Source organism: Lampetra fluviatilis, chromosome 34 (assembly GCF_964198595.1).
Source record: "Lampetra fluviatilis chromosome 34, kcLamFluv1.1, whole genome shotgun sequence".
Taxonomy (NCBI): Eukaryota; Metazoa; Chordata; class Hyperoartia; order Petromyzontiformes; family Petromyzontidae; genus Lampetra; species Lampetra fluviatilis.
This window is the reverse complement of record NC_136308.1, coordinates 5400310-5423621: the sequence shown is the minus strand read 5'-3', so window position 1 is coordinate 5423621 and position 23312 is coordinate 5400310. Positions and strand designations below refer to the sequence as shown.

The 23312-nt window shown below is 48.3% G+C and overlaps 1 protein-coding gene across 1 annotated transcript in view; it reads left to right on the top strand.

Moving 5' to 3' along the window:
• LOC144944314 (semaphorin-3D-like) overlaps positions 1 to 23312 on the top strand; it is a 54031-nt gene that overhangs the window by 24851 nt on the left and 5868 nt on the right. Inside the window, exons 9-14 of the mRNA XM_078872378.1 lie at positions 1044 to 1113; positions 2739 to 2883; positions 4554 to 4776; positions 13607 to 13695; positions 17370 to 17411; positions 20654 to 20811. Coding sequence (XP_078728504.1) covers positions 1044 to 1113; positions 2739 to 2883; positions 4554 to 4776; positions 13607 to 13695; positions 17370 to 17411; positions 20654 to 20811 — 727 coding nt within the window. The remainder of the gene's footprint in view (positions 1 to 1043; positions 1114 to 2738; positions 2884 to 4553; positions 4777 to 13606; positions 13696 to 17369; positions 17412 to 20653; positions 20812 to 23312) is intronic.

Sequence of the window (23312 nt, the reverse complement as noted above, 5' to 3'; positions counted from 1 at the left end):
CACACACGTGCACACACACACACACGTGCACACACACACACACGCATGCACACACACGCACGCACACACACGCACACACACGTGCACACACACACACGTGCACACACACACACGTGCACACACACACGCACACACATGCACACACGCATGCACACACACGCACACACACGTGCACACACACGCACACACACGTGCACACACACGTGCACACACATGCACACACACGTGCACACACACACGTGCACACACACACACACGCACGCACACACATGCACACACGCACACACACACGCACACACACACGCACACACACACGCACGCACACATGGGCGCTTTACGTACGTGAGTAATTAGCGCGTGAGTGGTGGCAGAAGCTCGGCTGTCATGGGTCCACCCTCGCGTGTGAGTCACCCGTGTCGAAGGAGATGCACCTGCTGCTCCATCCCCTTTCCCTTCTTCCCCTTCCTCCTCCTCTTCTCCTCTTCTCCTTCATCTCATCGCGCTGCAAGTGACGCACGTGCACGGCCACTGCGCAGTTTCCACCAAAGCGCAGCCCCCGGCGAGCGAGCGAGAGGCTCCTGCAGTTAAACTTAACGCGTCGTAGGTTTTCGCAGCCGATGTTGTGATTCGTAATTGAATTCGGCGTTTGGCCACGTAAAGATCTTGGCAACATTTTTTGTCGCTGAAACCCCTTCACCACCCGACACGGCCAATCCAAACGTAGCAATTAGACACGGTATAATTGTTCTTCGCCTTACCGGTCGACGAAAACAACAACAACAGTAATTGCCACGCGTTGAACAAAATCGAGGGTTTCATATATATAAAACAAGAACGTGCCCGATCATTGCTCGGCCTAACCTGCAAATTAATTATAATTCTCCCTTTTCTGCGGCATCGTTTTGTTGAACGATGCCACTCTGGTCGATGTCGTCGCGACTGCTGCCCTCTGCTGCTGCTGCCCCCTGCTACTGCTGCCACCTGCTGCTGCTGCTCGCACTGCTGCTGGAGCTGTCGCCGATGGTTTTTGTTGCCTTTCGCAGAGGACGTGTTTCTGCAGCCGACCAAGGACGAGAGGAACCCCCTGCTCTACGCCGTGTTCAGCACCTCCAGGTGAGGAGCGCGAGGGGCCAGGTTAAGAGAGAGAGAGACAGCCGGAGTGAGTGACTGGGAGATGCTGTCATCGGCCAAAGTCATTGATGGCAAAAGCCTACGATCAAATAACCCGCTGCATGTTCAACGTTTTTGTCGCACCGTACTTAGCCAAGTGTGCTAATCGGAAGTGCGGTGTGGAGGGGGGAGGGCAACAAACTGAACGTGAAAATCAGTTCTAAACGAAAGTAGTTTTCGATCTAGATTATAAAATGCACACCTCCAAGTGGCTTCCTAATATCGGATGGAAGAGCGTTCCAGACGGCCGCGGAAGCGCGTCTGAAAGCGCGCGATACGGTGACCGACTTTGTTCGATGGCCGAGTCAAAAGCCGCTGGCGAGGATGGCCGGAGTTTGCGTGATGGTTGATGCCACTGAACCTGGCGGACAAGTCCTGCCCTCTGCCAGATCCCACAGCTGCTGTACAGAGACACTCAGTGGACTTCCAAGATCTGTCCTGACAGTATCCCATCGTCGAGTTGCACTCCTGCCTCAAATACCCTTTTCTATTGGCTCAGACTTACCTCTATTACACTGGTCAACACACTTTTCTGGCATAAGGTATTCCAACGGTTTTAAGGTAATTTTGGGGTGCTGATTCCAAATCAGTTTTTGTCTATCACATCAGGTTTTTGAGATATCAAATATTGCATTTTCAATAAAAACTGCAGAAGAAAAATATTAAACAAATGTGGGTATCTACATAAAATGATATTATAAACACACTATCCTAAAAATACAGCACCATATTTTAACACTAAAGCAGTCACTGACTCGCAACAACTTGCAATCATAAGTGACAGAGTTTCGGGTAAAATCAATGAAAATGGGGTATGCCGATAGCATAAAATGAGATGTGATAGAGCAAATCTGAGATCAGATTTGGAATCAGCACCCTGAAATTAGTCTAAAACAGCTGCAAAAGTCCAGGCCAGAAAAAAAGTTTTTTTTGTTGTTGACCAGTGTTATCTTGTTAATGGGCTATAATAGAACAATAATGGCAGCAGAAGAGGAGAAGCAACCTGAGTTTGAGCATATGTTGACGTGGGGTTTCGACAACAAACCTCAGTCGGTGGAGCAGAGAGCATGCGATTGGGAGTGGCGTGAGATGAGTGGATAGAGGAAGGCAAGGGCGAGTCCGTGGAGGGTCTTGAAGACTGTGGGGGAAGATATTGCACCATGCGCATTCCCCTTCAGAGAGCATCCTAATCTAGCGTGACGTAAAACAGACTCCGCGCAAATAAAGAAACGGTTCTGTAAATTGATACTGCAGCGCGCACTGAATAAAACTGCAGATGGACAAAATCACTTGTGCACATGAGAATAACCTCGCCCACGCAAAACTACCAAAACGCAGTTTGAATATCACTCTGTGCTGCTTGCTGATGCTATTACTTTAAATTTCCTTTGTACGGGATTTGTATTTTTATTTCTCTGCCCCCAACTGTTTGTCGAGAAGGTCAAACCGTCGCCGGAGGAGCGGCGCCTGCACGGGTACTTTCACGCTCGTTGCGCTGATTAGTTTCGGCGGTGTTTGTATATTTTCTACCGCGTCTTTGCCTGCACCCCCCGGCCCACCCCCCTCAGCGCCGTGTTCCAGGGGTCGGCCGTGTGCGTGTACCACGCCGCGGACGTCCGAGCCGTCTTCAACGGGCCCTTTGCACACAAGGAGGGACAGGAGTTCGGCTGGACGGAGTACAAGGGCAAGGTTCCGTACCCGAGGCCCGGCACGGTGAGTGTGCGGCTCGCACGATTGGCGCGGTCGGCTTGCGTACGGTGCGAAAGAAGTTCAACGCGCTACGGTGTCAATGCGTCATGGGGAGGTTGGTATGGGGGTTGTTTGACCATGCTTCACTGGACTTATCAATGTGTGGCGGTGAAGTGAGCGTTTCAGATGTCACTCATCAACGACGCTGTGCAGTGGGTGGGGATCGAACTCGGGGGAATCAGGTTCATAGGACAGGGCGCTAACCACTGTACCACCTCTCCGTTGTCGACATTGGTTGTGGGGGAGTGTTTTTTGTATTTTATTATTTTTACTTTTGTCTGTAGTTGTTCCAGACTTTGGTTGTTCATGCGTGATTGGTAAAAGCAGCGCACTAAGTAAAGGTTTAAACATGTTTTTTTTTATTAAGCTCTTGAGTCATTAAACTCGTGAAGCCACAAAAGTTTATGGCCTTTAACATGTAAAGTAACTCGACCTTTTTACAAGATTAACACCCTACCGTTAAACTTTTTAAAAGGAGCAGTCTGCAGAGAGAAAATAAAGAGTTTATTTTCAATTAATTTTGCGGTCATTTATTTGTTGAGCTATTGAATTGTTCACGAGATCAAATTCAAGGCACTGTATTAAATCCTGCAATAGAATTAACTCGGCAATAATGAACTACAACATTACAATAACCCTATTTTTTCCCAAAGGATCTCTTGAAAAGATTTACCTTCTAAGTCCCCACATTAAAATAAGTGCTGCTCAATGTCCTCACAATTTTTGTTCCAAACAAAAAATGTAATCGTTGGAACAAAAATATTAGCCATAGTGATTAACTCTCTAATTTCACTGCATTAATGCACAGTTGGATAAATTACTTGAATTGGTTATTAAGTGCTATGGGAGGCTGGTTGATTAATTGGTAGATTGGACAGTTGGTATTCGAGTCAGACAGCTGTTCGGTTCGATGGAAAGTTACTTCAAGGTTCGCTTGCCTACTTGATAAAGTTATCTGGTTGTTTTGTTGGTTGACATTTTCATAGACTGGATGATTAATTGTTGGCTTGGTTGGCTGTCCAATTTCTTGTTCGGTGAATTGATTAGTTAATAGCTGGTTGATAAGTCAAAGGTCATGTTGATAAATCAACGCATGATTCCTTGGATAGCTGGCAGTTCTGCCTTTGTTGGTGAGTTGATAAAAAAAAAACTAAACTTAACTATGAACTTTTTTTTATGTGACCAGGTAAGGCCCACTGAGTTGCACAGTTGGATGGTTGCTTGCCCGAACCCTCACTTGGGTGGTGAGCACATTCATAAGCCAGTAGCCTTGTTGAGAAACCGCCAACTTGTTCAGTAATTATCAGCAACCTGAGAAGCGATTTATTTTTAATCTTGATTTGAAGCTTTCGTGACTGCAGGAATCCATACTCTTTGGTTCTTTCGGTAAAGTCAAGTGTTGCGATCGAAACACCGTGATTTGTTTTATTTTATTTCTAACTACGTCACTTTACCGAAAGAACCAAAGACGTATAGATTCCTGCAGTCACGAAAGCTTCAAATCAAGATCGATTTATTTTTCTTTGCCGGGTAGCAGCCTTGGTTGGCGTTTAACAACTCCGCGTGCCCTGTACGCCCACCCACCCGCCCGCCCGCCCGCCCGCCCCTGCCTGCCTGCATGCTCGTGCGTGCAGTGCCCAAGCCGCACGTACGACCCGTCGTTCCGGAGCACGCGGGAGCTGCCCGACGAGGTGGTGCACTTCGCGCGGAGCCACACGCTGATGGCGCGGGCGGTGGCGCCGGCGCTGGGGCGCCCCGTGTTCACGCTCACCTCCGCCGAGTACGCGCTCACGCGCATCGTGGCGCACCACGTGCAGGCCGAGGACGGGCCCTACGACGTGCTCTTCATGGGAACCAGTACGCACCGCCCCTTGCCACGCTCTTTCCTCCTCCGTCGTCGTCGTCGTCGTCGCGTGTTGTTCATAGCGCGCCTCCGGTGCAGTAACATCTCGAGGTGGCAGAACGAAGCGGCCTTTGAGGCAGTGACCGTGGACCCAATTGCGGTGTTCGAACAACAACAAAAAATAACGAAAAACAACCTCCAGCCCTGCACAGTCGTCGTCACGTGTTATTCATAGTGTTATTCATAGCGCGCCTCCTGTGCAGTAACATCTCGAGGTGGCAGAACGAAGCGGCCTTGGAGATTATCGCCCACACGCGAGGCAGTGACCGTGGACCCAATTGCGGTGTTCGAACAAAAAAAAAGTAACGAAAAACAACGTGTCAAACAACCACCAGTAGCAATACGGCGTGGGGAGGTTTTTACCCAGCAATACATTGACAGAGAGTTGTAAATTCTATATTTATAAAATATGATTTACAGACAATATGTATTTCATATATATGTAATTTAAATTAGTTAGTTGACAGTTAAATTTCGATTTAAAGCTTTCGTGACTGCAGGGATTCATCTTCTTGGTTCTTTCGGTAAAGTCACGTAAAAGGGAAGTAATAAAATAATAAAAATAAAACATAATAAAATAAAATAATTCTCACGACGTTTCGGCTACAACGCAAGCAGCCGTCTTCAGGTGAAGAATGGCAGTGTCTCATTCTTCACCTGAAGACGGCTGCTTGAGTTGTAGCCGAAACGTCGTGAGAATTATTTTATTTTATTATGTTTTATTTTTATTATTTTATTACTTCCCTTCTACGTGACTTTACTGAAAGAACCAAGAAGATAGTTGACAGTTGTTAAACCAAAGTTAATTACGTTGAAAGAATATTAGTCAGCAGTAATGCTATTGTAGGCTAGCCCAGGCTGACAATGTATTGGCAGAAATGAAATCTCAGCAGTATCATTACGTGGCAAAGAGTTGATGAGAGGCCAAGTTGCCAAGCCATTGATTTGACGGTGCAATGCTGCGATAGATGTCGCCTGTTGGCAACGTATCACAGAACCACCTTTGTGTGAGGATAAAACAACATGCACCTGCCTCAAACGACACAGCGACCTCAAAGCCCGTAACCGGGGTAAAGCGTTTGTCCGCGAGCCCGCCTCACGGAACTGGCGTCCCTAGCGCAGTCAGCGCTGACCCCGTGGTCCCTCGCGCACCCGCTGCGACGAGCGGCCACCGCCAACGCGCGCTCCTCACAGAACACCCCTTAGACGTGCCCTCTCCGCGGGCGGGATGCCTAAACAAAAGGCGTTCTTGGTAAAACGTGGGCCTCGGGCTTCTGCGCCACCAACAACAAACCTTGACGAATGCGCGTTTGCTCGCTCGGCTCAAGGAACACATCAGATTAACAGATCATTTCGGGAAAGGGAAGTTGCCGGATCAGTGCGGCGCCGCCGTTGCCTCCCAAGCGAAGCGGGACGTCGTCGGGCACGTGGCTGCTGCTGCTGCTGCCGCTGCGCCAACTTGGCCGGGGTGCTCCGCTCCCCTCTTTCGCTTCGGCCCAAATAAGTCGACAGTCCCGGTAGGTCGCGCAGCTGGAAGTGTGGGCGAGTGATTCATTGGGCGGCCCGTGGGTTGCCAGTCAAAAACAAAAGCAGCCCTGAAAGTCTGCGGTGCAAAGTGAGGGCCCTACGCTTTTGAGAGTGTTTTGTGAAGCCAAGTAGGAGAGTGGGGGGGGGTGGTGGGGGGGGGGGAGGTGGGGAAGGGTTTCAAAAAAATGTTCCATGAAGTTGCAACAACGACCAAAAAAAAATTCGCTCTTGTGCTCAGCTTGGCATGTTGGCTCACAATAGGCCCGGCGTACAATTCCACAGTGGCTCCTTTTCCATCGCTCGTCCACGTTTAACGCACATTCTGCAAGGCAAATTAACTAGAGTCTAACCATTGGGGTTGGGGGGGGGCGGTTTGGTTGGTTACGGGGAAATCACCGATGCGTTGTGTCTGCTGCAAAGTGTACTTCAAAGATCGTGTGCAATTTTCCCCAAGTATGAAAAAAAATCCCCAAAAAACTAAACTGGGTTAAAATTGCTATCGCAGTGTAGCCTTGGTTTGAGAACGGAATTGCTAATTGGCCCATGACATTGGCACACGCGCCGAGGGGCATTCCTGTTGCAGGCAGTCACCCTGCGGTGTAATTGCCACGGGTCGGAATCGGGCAGCTGAGCCGATGTCCCCACCCACCCCCCCTTTTGAAGGACGGCCGCACGCTCTGGGATCATCAGCTGGGGATGCGCTCATCGCTGGGTTGAAATACACCGCTTGTAAACCCCAGGGGGGCAGCGTGCAGAATTGGAGCAAGATGCGCCGAGCAGTCGGAGCGGACTTCAGTTCAGCTCGGTCGCCCCTTTAGGAACCCCCACGATCACCCCACCCCCACCTCTTCCTTGCCCTCCGCCCGGCGGAGGTGGCGTAGGTATAATAATTTGAAATAAAAACATTGCGAGAAAAAAAAACCACACACACACACACTTGCAATCCGAAACACATTTCGTTTGCAACAATAATTCATTCATCACGGCGGCGGCGGCGGCGACGGAGCTCACAGCCTCAAATGACCCAGGGTGGTAAATGTTTGTGGGGTTTGTTAACATCCTGGAAGTGAGGTTTTTTTTTTTTACACGAAAGAACGTGTTTTTGCCAGTTTCTGAAATGTTCTTTCAAACTTTTTTTCGTTAAAGTGAAGGCTCTTAATTAGGTAAGAGGCTGCATTTTAAGAGATGGTTATCTGTGTTGTGTCCGAGACGCTGACGTTAAAACATCAAAGAGATCACCGCCGCAGTAATGGCCAAGCACCAGTCCCCATCTCCCGCCTCGTGTCTGCGAAGCAGGCGCTGGATAATGGCAGAGGAGGTTAGGAATGCCACCACTCTCATCCCACAGGGTGCTATAATAAAAAAACGAACAATAACCAGAGAACAGGACTTGGCTCTGAAGTTGTAGAAATATTATGCTTATTTCAATCCAAATTGTATCGGTGTGTTTCTCTTGTTGCAACTCCGTGACGAAATCGCCATAAATTCGCTCCATTTCGGAATTTGTGGAGGGATTAGCTTAGTAATAATAATGACAATTTAAATGTGTAAAGTGTCCTAGTATTCCCTAAAGAGGAGGCATTATTACATCATCGGCTACGATACAGGCACTACGCGAGATATATCTGCTGTAACAAAACCTTCGCATTTTGAATTCGTCATATGTTTTTTTTAGCGGGGGCCGGAGGTGTTTTTATTTATTTCACAAATGCCAAGCGGCCAGGAGTTGGTGGTGCTGAGTCGTCATCCACCCCCCCTCTCTCTCTCTCGGCTTCCCCCCCACCCCGGTTGTCTCCAATCCCCCCCCCCCCCCACACGCCTCACGTCTTTTCAATGGGACTGGCCAAACATTCCAATGCACAGCCCCCCCCCCCTCGTGATACAAAGAGCCTTGAAGGCTCGCTGATGCTCCCTATTGCGGCGAGGCTTTTCGTGCCTCGTGCACCTGGCATTGTTACAAAACTAAACGTTGCCATTACTTTGTTGGAGATACGATTGAATGAATCGTGGATTTATGTGGCGTATGAGTTCCACCCAATCTCAACACACTGCACAACAAAGTAGGATCTGACGAAGAGGGAAAATATATATCTACTGGACATCTGTGAAAAAAAGCTTTATAGCACATCGGATTTTTCCAGTAAAAAAAATATTCTGATTCGGATATATACAATATGTATCATTTATTGTGAAAGACAATAAACATATCGATATATACATGTATAGACCCCTGCCCACACAGCAAAGCTTCACTGAACCACTATCTTATCGCTATAGGGTGCGATAAGATAGTGCACAAGGATTCATACTCTTAGTTTTTTCGGTAAAGTCATGTAGGTAAAACATTTTTTTTAATAAAAATAATAATATTTTATTATTTTATTTGTATTAATTTTTATTTGAATTTTTTTTTAATAAAAATAATATTTTATTATTTTAATTTTATTAATTTTAATTTCATTTTTTTACCGACGTGACTTTACCGAAACAACTAAGAGTATGAATCCTTGCAGTCACAAAAGCTTCAAATCTAGAATAGTGCACAAGGCTTGTGGTTTACCTGTGTTCGTGTCTCGTTGTTATTGAGCGAGAAGAACCCCTCGTAAGAAAAGCAGGAAAGGGGAAAAAACAACAACAACAACAACAAATAAAAAAGATCTACGGCGAATGCAGCAAGCGTTTCTGATGCTACGTTGTTGTTGTTGTTGTTTCACAATTAGAGCCTCGACCTTGGTAGGCGTGCTACTAATTAGGAAAGGCATTATTGAAAACAGCGACCGCACAGCTATCAAAACATTAGCATTCAACGGAGGCCGTTTGATACTTAAAGCCGTGCAGGACCTCGTGTGCCTTCCATAATTTCACATAATCGGCCTCGCTGTTTCGGCATCCGTTCGCCAAAACGTCACAGCGCTCGTTCTCGCTAGCACCCCCGTGAGCGCCAGCCTGAGCACGAGTGTACTCTTAGTTCTTTCGGTAAAGTCACGTAGGTAAAAAATGAAATAAAAATTAATAAAATAAAACAATAAAAATCACAACGTTTCGGAGGCAACACAAGCCTCCTTCTTCAGGTGGAACCGTCACAGCACGATAGCTGTATCAAGTGATACTGAAGACGGAGACTTGTGTTGCCTCCGAAACGTCGTGATTTTTATTGTTTTATTTTTATTAATTTTAATTTCATTTTTTACCTACGTGACTTTACCGAAAGAACTAAGAGTATGAATCCTTGCAGTCACGAAAGCTTCAAATCTAGAATGAGCACGAGTGTGTTGGCGGCACGCGATGCGAATCGCCCCAACAATATCAGCAGCTAAGTCATCATTGTTACCGTGCTATGTTCCCGCAGTCAATGCTCCCGAACCTCAACCAAACCCGCACCGACCTCCGTGGTGAGGTTTCTTCACGAACAGGCGCTCATCTAGGAGCGCGCGGACAAAAAGGATGCGCATGTACACACGTGTGCCCTTATAAAAGACATGACGAGGAATCGCAACACCTAGGCACGTAGAAATTCATTGCGTGAAATCGATTCTTACGCTGACGGTACGGCGTCGTTGAATCGTGTACGTAGGAATCACAGTTCAATGTTTCGTGTTGATGTTGAACGTTGGCTAATGAAACAAACGACGTAAAAAAATACAAACGAGAGAGAGACGGAGCGAGTCAAAATGGGACAGGCAGTATAAATGAGGCCGAACGAGCGAGACGCAACAAAGACGGTTAACACAAAGTAGAACACTTAGAACGAGATGGAAAAAATAATAAAATATAAAATGAACGTGTGGCTCTGAATTGTGACAATTCATTACATTACCGTGGTGGTGAAAAGTTACGTACAATTTTCTACAAACAAACGAGTCAGCATATAAATAGATAAACGGTTAGCGCACCGCACTGTGAACCTGCCCACCCGAGTTTGATTCCTGGCTACGGCTACATACAAGCAGTGGCGAGTAATTTCAAGAACCACATACCAAGTGATGCCGGCGTTTGTGAAACGGACTGCTCTACACGACGTGTCAGGCACGGGGAGGGCTTCGTCCGACGGCGGATCTCCAAATACATTTCAAAGAGCGAACTAGACGAATTATGGGAAATCGATTACAGCATTGGCCATTTGCCGAAGCGAACGCGACAAAGCCCATTGAATGGGTGCACAACATTCGCCCTGGTCGACGCTTGTTTTGTCTCCCGCAAGTTAACAGAGGCAGCGGATGAGCATCTCGCTCATGGGGGGGGGGGGGGGGGTAGCCAGCCCCCCAATTGCTTCGGCATCTCTGTAGGCGCCGCTTTTGCTGTGTACAAGTACACGGCCCGGGCGGTGCCGGACGCGAGCGCATGTACGTGAGCGCAAGAACCTTGTTGGCCTCGTTCTTGAATTCCTCTCTTCGACGAGGCAGACTCCCAACGCGTTACTGGAAACACGTGCGCTAGTGGAACCCCCTCTTAGCGCTGGCATGCGAGAGGCGCGTGATTGTAAGTGGAACGGACATTTATTCATTAACTTTTCCCGCTTACACGGGGGTGCTCTGTAGCTCATTCGGGGGCATTGAAAGATGAGTTCCTCTTGTGTGATCGGGCAACTTGTATTGCTTATTAATAACACTTAACAACCCTTCGCCAATTCATTTCAAGATAAAGGGCTGCCCATGCTGTGTCAGCGATGGGGCTTGCGGGATGACATTTCACATTTCTGGCCCAGTGCGGGTTGGGAAAGTGGCAGCTTGTTTAAGAATTCAATAACACATTCCTGCGGAGGGAGCTGGTAGGAACGTTGGGTTGCTCCGTCAATGGCCAGGGTCAACGGCGGCGTGGTGTATTCCGCAAATATGCCCGACTGTGATGGCGGGCACAAGCCGGCGTGAGTAGGTTAAACGTTGAGTTTTATAAGTGCACCACGGGGTGACCAGCCCCTCCCTACCCAGCCCCACCCCTCCCATACCCCACCCAGCCCCACCCTCCCCACTCAGCCCCTCCCCACCCTCCCCTCCCCACCCAGCCCCTCCCTCCCCACCCAGCCCCTCCCTGCACCACGACGGACGAAAACAATAATCCCCTGTGGGCTGGTGTAACCAGGAGGTTCCTACCAGTATCACTCTTACTAATTCAGATATTACTCGCCGCTGTTGTTGGCCATGGGCAGGATTCTAACTCGCCAGGTTCATGTAACGGAGATCGCTCACCACAGCGCTGCTGACCCCCCCCACCCCCCGTTAATTAAGACGTTGATGACAATTATTCCTGCGGTATGAAAACGGAAGCTTGTGTTGCCTCCGAAACGTCGTGATTTTTATTTTATTTTTTATTTTACTTTTATTAATTTTAATTTTTTACCTACATGGTGACTTTACCGAAAAAACCTAAGAATATGAATAAGAAAACATTCGTCCAAAATATCCCGATATCAGGACCCTCTTGACGGAGCCCCTGATGCTTCTCGAGGCTTCCGTGGGTACTCAATTGGCGTGATTATCTCGGACGATGGGTGAAAGTATTTATTGCGGGGGGAGGGGTGGGAGCGAAATATGTTATAAGTATTTAAAATTTATTTTTGCATGAAGTCACTGACACACGTAAGGACACGAGTTCACCACTTGGTATGCTCGTCATGCCAACGGATTTAGCACAGCTACCATGGAACCGTCACAGCTATCGTGCTGTGACGGTTCCACCTGAAGACGGAAGCTTGTGTTGCCTCCGAAACGTCGTGATTTTTATTTTATTTTTTATTTTACTTTTATTAATTTTAATTTTTTACCTACGTGACTTTACCGAAAAAACCTAAGAATATGATTTATCACGGTTGGCTACGCACGGTGCGAAATAAGTTGAACGTACATACAACCGCAGAGTGCAAGATCATCAGTAGCATTACGCATGGTATAGACTCACACGCCCAAGGACACGGGTTCACCGATCGGTATGCTCATCAGTCGACCGCGTCGTAATCTCGTGGTGACCTTGCGCTCTCTCGTGCTCGGACGTTAATTGTCAAAAAGTAAATTAAATTTCCCGGGTTCACCGATCGCGTCGCTCTACCGCGCGCTCTGCTCCCGGTGACCTCGCGCTCTCTCGACGAGTTCCGGCTCCGAGAGGTTTCACCGCACCACGCTGTGTTTGAACGCTGAGGCTCGTGAATAGGTTTGAAGCGACCCCGAGCCCCATTAGCTCCATATAGTACACTATTAGAATCGTTTTGCAGGTTTGTTTCAACTTGTGAATGAAGAGTTATTGGAAGAGATGCGTCGAATATGTTTGGCCCGTGATCACTCCTGTTGGCAAAGAGTACAAAAAGTGATGCTCTCCCGTGTCGGAATTCCTTTCATAGCGCACGGGCGCCAAGGCCAGTCAAGGTTTAATCAGACGGACTTTTATTGGGCAGCATCTTTGTCAGGTCTGCCGAACGCCTGTCAAATGCAAACCTTTTAAAACAGTCTGCCTCAGCAGCAGACCACGCTTTCCCACCTGATGACGGACGCTTGTGTTTCGCCCGAAACGTCGTGATTCATTTTATTTTATACCTACGTGACTTTACCGAAAGAATCAAAGAAAGTATGGATTCCTGCAGTCACGAAGCTTCAAATCAAGATAGATACAAATCGTTCGCTAGTCATACAGCAAATTTTTTTTCTGGAATACATTACGGGGAAAGCATCTGCTGATCACGGGATGACTCTCCTCCAAAGGCAGTGCCTCGGGGGATGATTAAACAACACCAGAGTAAGGCCACGTGGTTTCGCGTGAAGCCACTGAATCTTTCAGCTCGGTGTCTTTGAAAGCATCCTTTCGCGGCGCCACAGGCGTATCGCGTCACGCGCCGCGTCACCCAATGCAGGTTTCCCCCTCGCGTTGTGCGGTAGATGCGTTCCAAAAAATAGGAAATTCGCACAAAGCGAAGCCGCAAAAGGACAGCTTCTTGCCGAGCAGCGCACACAGTACATGATACAATGTGTTGTCCCGCGTTCCGACCACACAGCGGCACATGGGTGAACTCAAACCTGCATACTGCGTGGTAATACTCCTTGGTTCTTTCGGTAAAGTCACGCAGACGATTGCTTGTGTGGCGATCGAAACGTCGTGATCTATTATTTTTTCTACCTACGTGACTTTACCAAAAGAACCAAAGAGTATTGATTCCTGCAGTCACGAAAGCTTCAAATCAAGATGGGTTGGCAATAGTTTATCTCCATGCTGTACGATGTCAGCGCGTGATCGCAGTAATTGTGATGATAATTTTTTTTAAATGCATTGCAGGTGTGGGCAGCGTCCTGAAGGTGATCACCATTCCTACCAAGAACCTGGCGATGGAGGACGTCATCCTTGAGGAGTTGAGCCTCACCAAGGTCTGTGCTGCCGCTTGGTAGAGAGAAGAACGCCAGTGAATGGAGTCTGTGCTGGACCTGCCCATTCTCAACCAGAGGTCGCAAACGGGTTTTGATTCCTTACCCGTACCCGTACCCGGCCGCACCAGGGTCGCAAACTAGTACCCGTACCCGGCCGTACCTGTACCCTACCCGTACCCGGCCGGGTATCGGGTAGGGTACGGGTATCCGGTACCTGATTGCGACCTCTGGGATAAAGCCATGTTGCAGGCACGGGTGGGTTGATTCTAGGAACTTGAATTGTGAGAAAAGACAAGACGTTGGGAAATGAGTGACAAACGGTTACTCACCAGTGACTCACGGTCTACCCGTACCCGTACCCGGCCGCACCAGGGTCGCAAACGGGTACCCGTACCCGGCCGGGTACGGGTAGCCGGGTATCGGGTAGGGTACGGGTATCGGGTACCCGGTTGCGACCTCTGTTCTCAACCCCCCCACCCACCCATCCCCCACTCCTTGCGTTCCACCTCCTCGTGGAACCCACTCCACCACTGACATGCCACCTAACCAGACGGGGGCCCATGGAGATTCAGGTTCTCTCGCCATCAGCAGAAGCCTGGATGTTCCTCATTATGTGGGGGCCGTCATTGACGTTTTGCAATTTGAGAGGGGGAAGGCCAGGTGGCAGAGGTCGCAACCGGGTACCCGATACCCGTACCCTACCCGGCTACCCGTACCCGGCCAGGTACGGGTACGGGTACCCGTTTGCGACCCCGGTGCGGCCGGGTACGGGTAGACCGTGAGTCACTGGTGAGTCACCGTTTGTCACTCATTTCGGGTAGGGTACGGGTACGGGTAGGGACCGGGTACCCGTACCTGGCCGGGTACGGGTACCCATTTGCGACCCTGGTGCGGCCGGGTACGGGTACGGGTAAGGAATCAAAACCCGTTTGCGACCTCTGCCAGGTGGCTATCAGGGAATGACATTGAGTGAGAATATGAACACGTGGACAACGGCTGAGAACTCGCCTGCAACTCTGAGCGGTTGCTTGCGATGCTTACACCTGGTTCTCCAATCAATGCAGTGAGCTGATGACCTCAGTCTCGTCACCAGTGACGTCCGTTAACATTCACTTTTTCACCACCACTTAATTTTGCTCATATTCCAGCTCTGGAATTAAAACTAAAAACGTGCGGTTTTATTGGCACGTGACAAACACGCTTTGCGGGGCATGATTAAGGGTGTGCCCCGTGTGCGTACAAAGTGGAATTGACTTTTCAGAATTAGAAAACTCACCGTCTGCTCGTGTGAAATTGCAACGTATAAATAGCTTTAACCTATGACGTGGCATTTAAAGCAAAAAGTGTAATACTCTTGTGAAAGGTAACAACATAAAGAAGCGGTACTCGCGCTATGAATCCAGCAACCACAAATCAACAATTTATAATCGTTTAAAATAATTAATTAGTACTACTTCTGCGTATTATAATTATTGTTATTACTGGGTAGCTTTACCGCAGTTGTGCTGTAGAGCTTTCCGATGCGATTTCTGGTTTGCGCCGCGTGTTGTTTTTCCCCGCCTGGCATTCTTGAGTTTTGCTTTCACGTCGCGGGGAGAGCTTCCAAACGGCTTCTGCCGAACAGCACGTGGCAAAAGCCACGCATCCCACTTGAACACAGACGGTGCACTATTTTTTAATTACCAGGCTCCTGGATAAAACTGAACTGTCAACTCTGAGCAGAAATGGTTTTAATAGCGAAAGTTCTGGCTACTGGTGCCGTCTAGCCAGCTCCGTGGAATTTCACTTTGACCTCCTGTCTGCGAAGTGGGGGGGGGGGAAGCCTCTTCTTACTTGAACCATTTTTCCATCACCGGTTACGCGAGGCCTTCTGCCAACGAGGATCAATTATTACGGAGAACAACACAAGAACGAGAGAGGGGGAAAAAAAACCCACGACGATATTATTTTCTTTTTATAACTCGTGGCATTCAGAGAAATGTCTTCAAGCTAAAGACAGATACCCTAATGGGAGAGAGCAACGTTCAGACGGTTTCCTTAACGATGCCAGGGCTTGGGTTCGTGCCAATCCTGAGCCATCGTGAAAATATTCGTTTATATACAGACACCTATACATATATGTGTATGCATATGTTTACCACTTGCTCTGTCAGGGGGTATTTAGTTTCAGAGTACGCTCCTGGAACGTTCACAAAAGAATGACATTTTACCGCCTTGCAAACGGCGCTTGTGTGTAATCTTACGTTTGGTCATCATCCAGCAGTGTGAGGGGGATGGAATAATTGCAACTTTACAGCGATAAATAAAAATGCCTATCCCAGAGCGAGTATTAAAATACATTTTCCGGCTTCAAAATGACCGCAAATGCCACGTCTCTGTTTTTTTAAATCTTGATCGCCGTTTATTTCCGTTTTCACTGAGTGCAAGGGGGAGAGGGTCTAGCACGCGTCTCCTACTGAACCATGGCTCTCTTTATTTTGCCTCGCCTGATTCATAGCAACACTCGAGCACGCGCCGTGTGCATTGTACACCGCTAATTCGCGTGCGGCACGCAGTGCAGGCGTATGGCCACATCGAATCAATTCAAAGGGCACCCCCCCCCCCCTCCCCAGTGGTGGAGTGGGTTTCGCCGAGCCGGGCAGCAGCTTCGTCGTTTGCAGGATGCGACGTCATCCTCAGACACCCCGCTAAGCGTGCCTAGCAGACATTGTCAGATGTCTCGATGAGTTACTCGACAGCGCTGCTCAGTTTGCCCTGCAGACGTAGGACTGCGGGGTGCTACGAGATTTCGGTCCTGAATGTCACCCCCGTCGTGTGTGTTTGGGTTGTCTCTGGGCCCTTTAGTTTTGTCCCACGTGAAACCAAACACTCGTTAATTGTGAAAGGCCAAACAACCCAACGGAGGAACCTTCCTGAAAATAAATAGAGTCTTGAGATTCAGTGAGGCTTTGCTGGGTACAATCATTGCCACGACTCTCACACTGTAGACCCCGAACAACCCATTCGGGGTCTGGTCTCATGGGCTCATCGACTGCATAGCGAGTGAAACCCCCCTGGTTAACGGCCTCGGCCATGAAGGGATTGGAGAGCGTAATAATGAATTGGCACGGTCCGTGTTAAAGATTTGGCCATTAAGGTATTGGCAAGCCCCCATAAAGGAATGAATCACGATGGAATTGGAAAACTCCTGCATTAAGGAATTGGCCAATTGTCCAAACATCCCCCAGGAATAGCTCTGGCCCATAACGTCAGCCTATTGCTAATATTTACGTTTAACGGCAGCGTTAATCACGAAATTGGTGAGGTTTTTTTTTTTACGTGTGCCGATTCAGAACCTTTTCTAAAATGCACCGTGTGGCTTACATGGCTAAAGTCGGACTACGGTGTTACTCCGTCAGTGTGGAATGCTGAATTATGCTACGCACATTTATACGCGAGTATGTCCATTCCTGTATTTGCGTCTCATTGAAAAACATTATTGTTTACTGCAGCCTTAAGTTGAATTCACCTTAGTTTGGGTGTACTATGTCTTGTGAAATGCAAAATTTGTATTTATTAATTGTATTACTTTGCTCTCTCGTACAGCGTTGTGAAACGCCATTTTGCATGAACGACGCTTTTCGAAATATTAAAAAGAATTATTATTAAAATATTTTTTTTCCATTTCTCAACAGGAGCCTTCTCCGGTGCTGTCCATGGTGATCTCTCCAAAAAGGGTAACGGCGCGTTCCGCTGCCACGCACTGAGTGCGCGGTTATTGAAACGTTCACGTCGTTAACGATTGGCACGCTGTCTCTCCGTGCTGTTTCATTGCCCTGGTTTCAGAGTTTCGCAAAGTCCAGTCCTCGCCAGCCCCCTCCACCACACTCCGTCTCTCCGTATTGATCAATGTACTCCCATTCAAATACAAATTAACTCGTTCCACACTGCACGAGCCTGATGATTGCTAAACGTATCCCACTCGACGAGCTAAGCAATCGACGCTGTTTGCATACAAGACAAAGACGAAGATCCCCCGTATAGGCTTGACAGACTGTTAGCGAGCACCTATGAAGGCCTGTAAGGCACAGGAGGGGTGGGTGACCGACAACACGCCCGACCGCCTTTTTTCTCCCTCGTGGCGATGTTTACACATCGCGTCAGGTACTCATTTGAGGCTGAGTCGACCCAGGGGAGGCCCATTACCGGTTCAGATAATCGTCGCTGGGTGTTGGCCGTGAGTGGGAATGGAACACACGCACACTGCGATCTCAATCTGAATTTGAATCCGCTCCATTAACGTGGCGTTGATTTCTTGGAGCTGTTCGCGACGTGGGTGCGAGTAGATCCGAACGTTACCCGCTAATCTTCTTGGTTCTTTCGGTAAAGTCACGTAGAAGGGAAATAATAAAATAATAAAAAGTAAACATAATAAAAATATATAATAATATAAAATAATGAAATTGAATAATAATATCATATCGTAGTATTATATAATAAATTATAGAATAATATATTATTATTTTATTATTTCCCTTCTACGTGACTTTACTGAAAGAACCAAGAAGATGAATCCCTGCAGTCACGAAAGCTCTAAATCGAAAGTTACCCACTAAGTTTCATGCTCGACAAGGGGGCATGCGTCGCTTCACGGTTTCGGCCTAACACGTGTTTTCCCCATGCAATCGAACGCCGCTGCCAAAACCCAGCTCTTGGCAACTTTTTAAACACCGCTGAATCTGTTTACGCAATCAAAGGGAAAATATTATGGATTCGGCGGTCGAGCGAGGTAGGGGGAAAAAAAACGTTTCGGTAAAAACAAGCGGAGAAGAAAGAAACAGGCCTCAGCTCACATACAGTGATTGTTTTGGTGTTTATTTCTCATTAATTGAGGGCGCTGTTTCGAAAACTTGTGCTGGGTTGCCAGAATCATAGACCGCCAAGATGTATCATTATTGTATATAAAACGTAATGGAAAAAATATGTATACTCTCAAGACCATAGTTGGCTGTGGCAACAACAACACAAAACCTACTAAACCACTAAGATGATAATAGCATAGACTTCTTTACACGTTTAAGCAGCGGTTATGTTCTTTGGAAGAAGAAGAAGAAAAAGAACCTGTAGCAATGTGCGCTCTGTAGTATTTTAGATCCTCCGGGGGTGGCGGGGGGGGTGGATACTTGTACGCTTGGTCTGGCGTATGTATGAATCCGCACGCTTATGTATTTTGAAAACTTCATGGGTGCATGTTCAAGGAGGTTTTACCGAAATGTTTCCCCCTCCTGCCACAGTCAACGCGTCGCCAAAATATCACCGAATTGAGATATGGGTGAGCCACTCGCACCCATCGGTTTAGCTGACCCGCCGTTAGAATGTTTTCGTACGATGATGTCAACAAATTATACGAGGCCTTTTTGTGTGATTGGGTACGATCGTAAATCACTCGGAACAAACATTTGGAAGATTTGTTCAGGATGTCTCCCACTGCCAGCTACTGATATAAAACGTGAGAGATATAAAAACTATTTTAAATACAACAATTGATGAATTAAACTGAATATGAGAAGAAAAAGCCGATGTTGACAATCATGTAGGTTTATATTGAAGAAAACATAGTTACTGTCACGCATTTGGTATGCAGTGGAATAATAATGGTAAGATATTATAAACAAAACTAGATATGTTTAAATGTATGATGTAGGAGTCATCGTTTTCTATGCAATATGCTCTTGAATTTGTTCGCCACGGAATGAATCTTCATAAGATTGAATTACTGTACACGCACATTAAAGGTTTCAATTAATTGTCGTGATTCAAAGGTTCCCGATTCAATAGAGGATTTAATTCACGTTTCTTACGTCGCCGTAAATGGGAGTCGTCACCAGTGGCTGTGAGAGTCATGCGCACGCTGTCAACCCACACGGTTCTATCCCCGTGTTCTTGAACAGGGAAATTTAGTTTTTAGCTCCATACGGCGAACAGTCGTTTCAATACGGGCAATATGGCACTTTGTAGGATGAACGTTGATTTTTATAAGGGCGCTGGTGACCAATAAGGTCTGAATTGGTCTGTAGTAATAAGTTAGGCACTATTTTCTGGTTCTTTTGGTAAAGTCACGTAGCAGGGAAATAATAAAATAATATAAATATAAAACAATACAAATTCTCACAACGTTTCGACTGCAACACACGCAATCATCATCAGGTGTGGATTTCATCAGGTGTGGATTTCACACCTGATGATGATTGCTTGTGTTGCAGTCGAAACGTCGTGAGAATTTTTATTGTTTTATGTTCATATTATTTTATTATTTCCCTTCTACGTGACTTTACCGAAAGAACCAAGAATATTAATCCCTGCAGTCACGAAAGCTTTAAATCCAAAGGTAGGCACTGATATGGGATTGACAGGTACGCTACTAAACACCACACTATTATACACTACACTAATATACACTACTACATACATGTCAACCCATACGGTTTACCTGTATTCTTGTACAGGGAAATTTAATATTTCAGCTCCATATGGCATACAGCCATTTGCCATGGGACTTTGTAGGATGAACGTTGAGATTTATAAGGGCACGGGGTGACCAATAAGATCTGAATTGGTCTGTAATAAGGAAGGGCACTGATAAGGGGTTGACAGGTATGGTCACGTGAACCCATCGCACGAAACACACACGCATCGAAACCTCCGACCATTACACGTGTGGTTCAACGCATGTATCGTGAGCTTCAACACTTGACATTTGAAGTTGCCCGGTGGTTCAGAAAGTCAGGGCGCTGAGCTGTCACCACTGACATCCTGGGATCAAAACCCAGACAGCAGCCTCGGATTAAACCGGGTTCTGGAGTGTAGTGATAATGAGTCAATGAATCGATTGCGTTGTTCCACCGCTAATGCACAACTCCGTGCAAACAATTTGAACTGCACGCTCGTGCGCCGTATCTCTTTCTCTCTCTCACTACAGCAACAGTTGCTCGTGGGCCTGCAGGAGGGGCTGGTGCAGCTCTCCTTCCAGCGGTGCCACGTCTACGGGAAGGCGTGCGCCGAGTGCTGCCTCTCGCGCGACCCGTACTGCGCCTGGGACGGCACCGCCTGCTCGCGATACTTCCCCTCCAACAAGAGGTGCGCCGGGCACTCGCATGCCCGCCTAACTGCCAGCCTGCCACTATGCCTACAGGCGCTACTGCCTGCCTTCCTGCCTGTCTGCCAGCCTGCGACTATGCCTACAGGCGCTGCTACCTGCCTGTATGTCTACAGGCCCTGCTCCCTGCCTGCCTGTCTGCCAGCCTGCCACTATGCCTACAGGCCCTGCTGCCTGCCTGTATGTCTACAGGCCCTGCTCCCTGCCTGCCTGCCTGTCTGCCAGCCTGCCACTATGTCTACAGGCGCTGCTCCCTGCCTGCCTGTATGTCTACAGGCCCTGCTCCCTGCCTGCCTGCCTGTCTGTCAGCCTGCCACTATCCCTACAGGCCCTGCTACCTGCCTGTATGTCTACAGGCCTTGCTCCCTGCCTGCCTACCTGCCTGTCTGCCAGCCTGCCACTATGCCTACAGGCACTGCTGCCTGCCTGTATGTCTACAGGCCCTGATCCCTGCCTTCCTGCCTGTCTGCCAGCCTGCCACTATGCCTACAGGCCCTACTCCCTGCCTGTATGCCTACAGGCCTTGCTCCCTGCCTGCCTACCTGCCTGTCTGCCAGCCTGCCACTATGCCTACAGGCCCTGCTACCTGCCTGTATGTCTACAGGCCTTGCTCCCTGCCTGCCTACCTGCCTGTCTGCCAGCCTGCCACTATGCCTACAGGCCCTGCTACCTGCCTGTATGTCTACAGGCCTTGCTCCCTGCCTGCCTACCTGCCTGTCTGCCAGCCTGCCACTATGCCTACAGGCCCTACTCCCTGCCTGTATGCCTACAGGCCTTGCTCCCTGCCTGCCTACCTGCCTGTCTGCCAGCCTGCCACTATGCCTACAGGCCCTGCTACCTGCCTGTATGTCTACAGGCCTTGCTCCCTGCCTGCCTACCTGCCTGTCTGCCAGCCTGCCACTATGCCTACAGGCCCTGCTACCTGCCTGTATGTCTACAGGCCTTGCTCCCTGCCTGCCTACCTGCCTGTCTGCCAGCCTGCCACTATGCCTACAGGCCCTACTCCCTACCTGCCTGTATGTCTACAGGCCTTGCTCCCTGCCTGCCTGCCTGTCTGCCAGCCTGCCACTATGTCTACAGGCCCTGCTCCCTGCCTGCCTGCCTGTCTGCCAGCCTGCCACTATGTCTACAGGCGCTGCTACCTGCCTGTATGTCTACAGGCCCTGATCCCTGCCTTCCTGCCTGTCTGCCAGCCTGCCACTATGCCTACAGGCGCTGCTGCCTGCCCGTCTTGCAGCAGCGTAACGAGCGTGGGGCCAAAGTTACGAGTTGGGGCCCCCTTGACAACCACCACGAGATTTGTTTTCAACAACAGTGTAAAAGAACAAAACACTTATTTTAAATGCGTTTTAATTTTATTATTAAACGCATTCATTGATATTCCACGTTTTATTTTAATTTAATTCAAATCAAATATTGGGGCATCCACCTGGCCGATTACCGCACCCCCTGAGCTGATACTGTAGTTACTAAGCGACTGGTAATGTAGTCACTACGCGACTGGTAATGTAGTCACTAAACCACTGCTGCCTTGTTTGCTGCCTTCATGGCCAGAGGTCCTGCTGCCTGCATGATTGTCTGGATGACTGTCTTGCTGCCTTGTTCTCTGGCTGTATTGCCCTATGCCTGGCGGTCTGTCTTTCAGACTGTCCGTCTTACCGTCAAAATGCCTATTCTGTGTGGCTGTCTCATTGTTTCTCTTGCATTGACTGCCTGACTGTCTTACTTGTGTGGCTCGTCTGGCCGCCAAACAAACCGCACATGGGATGTTTACAAAATGCCTTCGTTCAATGTCACTGTTGCCCACACAGCAACTGTAACAGAATCAGAATCACGTACAATGATGGCACGGGCATGGAGCAAAAACACAACTTGCACAAAACCGCGATACAGTATAAACGCTGCACAGTCCGCACACAAGTGCAAGCGGTTCGTGTTATCTTGTTAGTGTGTTTTGTGAAAAGTAGGGGAGCAGGGAAAAAACATTTATTGGGCTTTTACACGGGCCTTAAACGTGCACTGATATTCTCCTGCGGCCACTAAAAAAATTGCACAGCGACCGGGGGCGCTCTGGATTTGGTTAAGTTCCCCAATGATGGCGACGTCTTAGGAGCGGGTTGTTTTGTTTGTCTCCGTGACGTCAAGCGGTCCGTCGCTTTGTAAAGTCGTCGAAACGTGGAGACTTTGGCCGCTGCTTCTGGCTGCCTCGCTGCGATGGAAATGCCCTCCCCCTAAAATAAAGTTTAAAAAAGGTGCAACAGCCCCTGCAGTTGCTTGCTCACAACACCGCTGGACAAATGTGTGCACTGTATGTGGCTACAAAACGCACAGTGCACCTCGATGCTGTCACCGCCGCTCATCACTTTCCCGTTCCGATGACGTAAGTGTAAGTTACGACGTACGTGTAGGTCATCAGTTTCTCTCCCGATTTTGTTCCGACGACGTACGTGTACATCATCCAAACGAAACCGGAAGGAAGTGA